General features: G+C 37.8%; 1 protein-coding gene across 3 annotated transcripts; it reads left to right on the plus strand.

Annotated features, from left to right (window-relative positions):
• Positions 1–689: 689 nt before the first annotated feature.
• On the plus strand, positions 690–5922 carry LOC116257310 (cysteine-rich receptor-like protein kinase 3). Of its 3 annotated transcripts, XR_007573814.1 has the most exons (3): positions 690–1151; positions 1869–2992; positions 4655–5922. XR_007573814.1 is itself a non-coding variant. In XM_050078684.1 (2 exons), the coding sequence occupies exons 1-2, from the start codon at positions 896–898 to the stop codon at positions 2886–2888; spliced, it is 330 nt and encodes a 109-aa protein (XP_049934641.1). In that variant the 5' UTR covers positions 701–895; the 3' UTR covers positions 2889–3278. The 3 variants fall into 3 exon arrangements, 2 of the variants coding, with proteins under 2 accessions (XP_049934641.1, XP_031489785.2); XM_050078684.1 differs by lacking the exon at positions 4655–5922 and having other exon boundaries at positions 701–1151; positions 2815–3278; XM_031633925.2 differs by lacking the exon at positions 4655–5922 and having other exon boundaries at positions 709–1151; positions 1869–3277.
• Positions 5923–6828: the final 906 nt, after the last annotated feature.

Here is a 6828-nt window from a genome sequence, read left to right on the forward strand (position 1 = left end):
TCAAGAAATGACAATGATCAGATAATTGCTTATTGCGATGCTGATTGGGCAGCATGCAAAGACACTCGTCGATCCATTACTGGGTATTGTGTCTTCCTGGGCCAAAGTCTTGTCTCATGGAAGACCAAAAAACAGCACACCATCTCAAGGTCATCAGTTGAAGCTGAATACAGGTCTCTAGCCAATGTGTGTTGTGAAGTTCTGTGGTTAAAAAATCTTCTGTCAGACCTAAAAGTTACACAATCTTCTCCAGTCTTGCTAATGTGTGACAATAAATCAGCTATACAAATGGCAGCCAATCCTGTGCATCACGAAAGGACCAAACATGTTGAGTTGGACTGTCACTTAGTCCGTGACTTGGTGAAAAACAAAACTGTAGCAACCAAGTATATACCTTCTAACTTGCAAGTGGCAGATTTATTTACCAAGACTCTCCCAAAGGACAAATTCATGTTTCTAAGAGGCAAACTGGGCATGAGCAATCTCCATGCACCAGTTTGAAGGGGGTGCGTTAAGTTATGAGGCTCTTAGCAATTAAGTTCAGCCTAGCCACTAATTCTGAATTTATTAGCAGGCTGTTTTGGATCAAGAGTCCAGAAGGTTCTCACCTTATGCGAAGACAGCTAAGTGGTTACGTTTTAACAGAATTGGTTTTATATTCTGAATTTTTCTGTTTTTCATTATAATTCATTATTCTTGTATCGATGCTCCATAAAAGGGTGTTCATAGCCCTCAACTGAAGCGTGAATAATACATCTAACCTCTTTCTGTGCGTTTCTTTTTTCTCTACTTTGTTCTGCTCTGTTCTGCCCCATTGCAGTTTATTCACAATTCCACTAGATCTTACAGTAATCAGAGCGATTTCGTAGTCAATGTGAAGGGAATCATAGGGAACATGAGTTATCGGGCGGTTTCGAACAATGGTTTCTGGAGAGGTTCTGTTGGCAGCGGGAATTCGACGGTTTATGCTATAGGCCAGTGTTGGGAGACATTGAATATGAGCTCCTGCAAGACTTGCTTGGACACAGCAGCTTCCAAAATCGATTCTTGCCTTCCTTCTTTCCAAGCAAGGGTTCTCAGCTCGGGTTGTTACTTGAGATACGCCGATTATCAGTTCTATGATTCTTCAACCGCGTCTACATCATCTGGAGGTAATTTTATCAAGAGCTGCTGCTTTTTGATTTCTCTGTAGGGCGTCAAACAATAGTTTTTTGCAGAGGTTTTTTTTTTTTTTTACTCTCTTATTAGATTGTTTTACCGTTTTTATCAGTGATGGGGATGATGGCGGTTGTTGCTTTCAGCTAATTTTGTTAATGTTATGTTGAACATTTCTTATATTTCTCAGGTTCTGTCGCTGGATGCTTACAGTTTTTCTTGTCTTTTTTCTCTCCTCATAGCATTCTCTTTTGTACTCTTGTTTCTGTTCGTGTCTCTTTATCGATCTTTGAAGACTCTTCTGTAGCCCGTGGATGGCTACGACCAAATTATGACATCTTTCTCTCTTGCTGTAGTTTTTTTCTAGGAATGAATTCCTGAAAAGCATCATAAAGTAAAAGTTTTGTTGCTAGAGCCGGTAATGGGTTTGGAAGTTAAAAGAGGACTATTTTTCTAATGACTGATGCTCAGTATAACTTTTTTCAAGTGCACTGGAAGTAGTTTCTAAACTTAGTAAATACTGCTGCTATATAACCATGAACTGGAATTGGGAAGGACGTTCGATGTTTGAACATGGGATGCTGCTTTTCTTTTGATCTCTACCTTGCACTTCTTTATCCTTGCAATCTAGTATTTTCTAATGTCACGTGAATTCTATTCTTTCGACTTTGTAAGTGCTTATTGTAACATCCTTTTACCTTGTGTTATTATAGGTTGTTATTCCAACCTTGGACTGGGAGATGGGCACTTTTGGTCTGGCCCATCATGGATGAGCCAGGAATTCAATCTGATCTATCAGTTTGGTTTCATTAGATTTGTGCTTGCATTATGAGTGGCTTGACCGAGGCAGAGATGTGCAGGGTTAATATTATTGATTTCATGTGAAACACCTGTTGTTTGTAGTGCCGTATTCACGTAGCAGAAGGCAAATTAAAAAGAGCTTATGTGGGCATTTTCACCAACAGCAATTTTCTTATCATGTGAAAAATTATTGGGTTGGGGTTTTACATCTGCTTCACTTATTTTTTTTTCCCTTTGATCTCTTTTGAACATATATGACTAGACAGTTTCATCCCATATAGGAATTTCAAATTATGATGATTCAACAAATTGATTTTTTTTTTGGTTATTTTTTTTCTTACCTTTTTGTTTCAATGTGGAATTCTCCTTAGTCTGCTTCTCCATGCAATTTAATTGTTCATAAAAGGATGCTTGTGTTTATGTCAAATCAATCAACTTGGTCATCTGAGCAAGATTATCTTCTTGAATTGCCCACCACTGTCAAGCTGTAACTGTTTTTCTCATTCTCTTTTCATGTGAATGTGGTGACACTTGGGCTCTGTTCCAAACATTGGGAATCATGTTTTATGGCTTTTTTTTCTTCTTCGTCATCCTTTGCTGGATGTTAATCACATCTTCTAAGATTTTGTATTAGTAATTTAGTTGAACAAATAAAGGTAGTAAAATATACTGAATTCATTGATTAATTAGAATTGTAATTGTCAATTTATCAATAACTCGAACTGGGCACTGAAAACAAGAACTGAATCAACTGATTAATCTCCTGCATTTGACTATTCTCTGACCAAACGAATGTAGCTATTAATCTGTTAAGCTTTTCCTGTCTAACTTTTTTCCTTTGCTGCTTTGTTTTTGCAGACACTATAGTTCTGGAAATTGGAAACTCCTTGATCAAATATATAATGGCCTTCTCTTTATCCTGCTGTGTTTGATTTGTAGTAAAAATGAGCGTTGTTGGTTTCGACCTTGGAAAGGAGAGTTGTATTGTTGCTGTGGCACGGCGGCCATGTTGGACATGTATCAGCTGCTTTGGAAGGTTCAGCTAAACCTTCTTTCATGCTGTTTTGGGATTTGAATTTTATTAGTTTGAACATGGAAATTGACACTTGATTATGGCATTCTCACTCAGTAAATTTGAGTTTGATAATGGAGCTCTTGCTTAGTAATGTTCATGTTTATTTTATCGCTGGTCGTGCTTTGGTAAATGGTTTATTATTTATGTATGTGTTTAAGAAACTATATGAAGATTATGTAAATCTGGAAATATGTTTCCTTATTATCAAACACAGAAATATAATTTTGAAAATATATTTCTTTATCATCAAACACAGAAATATATTTCTAGAAATATATTTCTCAGTCATCACACACACATCAAAATGAGAATCGGAAAGATTTTTCTCATTCTATTATTCCAAGAAATATATTTTCAGAAATATATTTTCAATTCTAAAATTCCTAGCCATCAAACACTACCTAGATGGTTGTGGTTTGAGATCAAACTCTTGGAATTTAGGTTTTAAGGTTTGAAGCATGTTATTAATGGTTTAGGCCATAGAGCATTGGATCTGGGTTGGGGACAGAATTGTCACTGATAGAATTATCTTTCAACCATTATGCAGAATTGTCCCTCAACCATGGCTAGAGTGGCTATGAATATAATCGTCCTTCATTTATTTTGAATATGAAGGGCAAACTTGTCTCTTAAAAACCATTTGGTAATAGCAACAAAATGTTACTGTTTTATGAATTGAGGTAGATTCATGAAAAACGTAGTTTTATGAATTGAGGTAGATTCATGAAACATGTAGGTCATGAATCTACCTCAATTTTTGAACAGATTTATTAAACAATAATAATTTGTTATGGTTGCCAAAGAGCCCCTAAAGGGCCATTTGGAAACAATAACATAGTATTATAGTCTCATGAATTTAGCACAAAAAATAAGCAATGCACCTATTCGTATCTATTTAGTGATCAGCCCACTAGTTTCTTTGATCCCACTCGGTGTTCCTTTTCCATTTGCTTTTAATAGTTCGACCTATCCAAAAAAATGGTCGTCCCACGAATGTGGTTTCGATCCTTCCGATGATGCCAGAAGTCGTTTCGATATACGACTTTATCCGGTTTCTATTTTATTTATTATCCCTGATCCGAAAGTCACCTTTTCCTTTCCTTGGGCAGTACCTCCCAACAAGATTGATCTGTTTGGATCTTGGTCCATGATGGCCTTTTTATTGATTGAAAGAAATCTGGATGAATCTAGGAACTGCTGCTCGCCACTCCCTGAGGCCAAGGACGGGGTCGAACCGTCATTCCAGGATTTGCAGTATGATACATTTCCATTACTAACTTTATAAAAAAAATGTCATTATCCATACCCAAAATGATGGAAAGGTCAGGATTCTTTTTGAAGGTTAGGAATAATTTCTTGAAAGGTGAGGGCAACTACTCTATGGTTCGAAAAAGTCCTTATTTTTTCAAAAAAGTCAGTCTTGACCTTTCAAAAAAGTCCTCACTTTTCCATAACTTTTCCATTAACAAGAATGACATACAATTTGTTGTATAGTCGGTACTCATGGCATTGGTTGATGGTCAGCACTCATTTTGATAGTGACATCTAATTGCAATTAGTCCTCACCTTTCTTTGGTATCTGACCCTAACTTTGGCAAGGTGCGCTTCGTCCTCAATTTCAAGAACTATGTTCGCAATCTATAAGGAGCGATGGACCAACAAGAGCTCGAGCTACCACCACCACTAACACGGGGCAGCTGCTGCTCCAACCGTCAGGAATGTTTTTTCCAATTCAAGGGTAGGTGTTTGAGAGCAGCCCTGGCGGTTTACTCACTCTATTAGATGTAGTAGCGATGCTCAGCCTGCAATGTCCGATAACAACACTGAAGTAGTTCATCTATCGGCAGGGGCGGAGGGAGGGGGGGGCCCGCCTAGGCCATGGCCCCACCCTGATCAATGAAAAAAAAAATTTTATATTGAAAAAAATATTATTTTTTAATCACTCTATGTATTTTTTAGATTTAAATTTAATTTGGCCCTACCCGCATCTAGAGGTTGGACTGTCCTGGCTCCGCCACTGTCTATCGGCACTACAACAGTGGCATACCACTTTGGACCTAACGGGCAACAATTCCATTCAGAAGGACCTTCAAGATCAGATTGTGATATAGCTACACCTAATTCCAGACCGGTTCCAGAACGAACAAGATATCAGTTGAAAAGGGGGAGTTAGCAAAGTTGGACAAGATTGGAATGGGCATAAGAACAGTACTGATGTACCATCACTCACGCTTGCTTTTGACCGGTCTTGACTTTGCTTTTGAAAGGTCAAGACTAATGAGAATTGTATGTCATTAGTACTCACTATACCTGAAAATCACATGCTTGCACTATATCTAACTCGATAAACCAGCTTCTGAGATAGGTCAGGATTCATGGCAATGAGATGCTATTAGTGTTGACCATACCACAAATTGTATACCATTAACCATGAAAATGAGAGCGGATCTCCATATCACCAAAGGAGAGCGAAAGGCGAGCAATGAAATGAGAAAGGTTCACAAACGAAAGTGCTTAGTGCCCGCGTGCTTATGATAGGTTGAGGCTTGTCTCTCCTCCTTTACAGGTTGATTCTAGTTCGTCCAATAGGTTCCTTGATGTTCTTTCTTCTTCAGGGGAGGTCTTGATGAAGTTTTCAAGTTGTTGTGTGATCGTGTACTTTTCGTCGAGCAGCTCATTGGAATGTGATCAAACGTTCTGATCCAAGAACCGCTGAAGGCAAGCAAACAGACTAATATGAATATTTGGTACTAATGAAACATTATAGACATTATTGCTTTAATTTAATATCATTTTTAAAGGCTATGAAAATAACAATGTATTACTATTGTCAAACGGCCCATAATATCTTATGATTGAATAAAGGAAGGGTGTCTAGATGGTGGGTCTTATTTGCTGAACCCACCAAATGGGGTCACGGCTGGCAGGGAGACAGCCAAGTATCGAGTTAAATGCACTGGAGTTGTGATTGAATCCCCTTGTATGCTTCCTCTTGCATTCTCATACTTGTACATCTTGTAATCACTTACAACGCTACTGTATGTGGCCATTCATTTTCTCTGAAACACAAAAAAACTACTTATACTATGTTCATTTGAACAACAGGCTACAGAAATTAGTTTGAATTAATTTTACTTTCTCTATTTACTCAAACTACTCTAGTAGTTCGACTACACTACAGCCACAAAACCGTGGGTGACATACTTTTTCCCCACGCTATCATTCATACATATTAATGGTTATTAACACCTCAGGAAGAAGCATTTTCCAGTGTTGATATATATCATGTTAAATATTCTTTGCTCTGTTCTTTTAAATATACACAAGTGCTCTACTAGCACCAGTGGCTGGATAACTGGAGTTTAAAGTAAAAAAAAGAAAAAAAAGAAAAAGAAAATCCAGGTTTAAATACTGTTGTTCCACCTCAATAGGTATAGTAGCAGATTTGGCTAAGGGCATGTAAAAAGGTTTGTCTCTAGTTTGATTACTATTAGCATTCTGTTTCTACGGGACATAATACGTAAGTAAAATGGTGCACCACTGCAGTGTAAGAACCCATAAGCAGAAGGAATGAGGGGCATTCGCCTCTTTGGATAGTGGGTTATCAAATTCTTGTTCACTGTGGTTCCATTTAAGAGCCTGATATAGCACAACTCAAATTTTCAAGAACCATAAAACTGAAAACGTCCACTTCCATATGAAACAATCTGGGGCAATGGCTTGATGTTGGAGGAAACATGTAACTAACCAATTTGGCAGATCCCAATCCATCCCCTAGTGACTTCCATTCCAATTCC

The sequence above is a fragment of the Nymphaea colorata genome, chromosome 7 (genome assembly GCF_008831285.2).
Source record: "Nymphaea colorata isolate Beijing-Zhang1983 chromosome 7, ASM883128v2, whole genome shotgun sequence".
In the NCBI taxonomy this organism is placed as follows: Eukaryota; Viridiplantae; Streptophyta; class Magnoliopsida; order Nymphaeales; family Nymphaeaceae; genus Nymphaea; species Nymphaea colorata.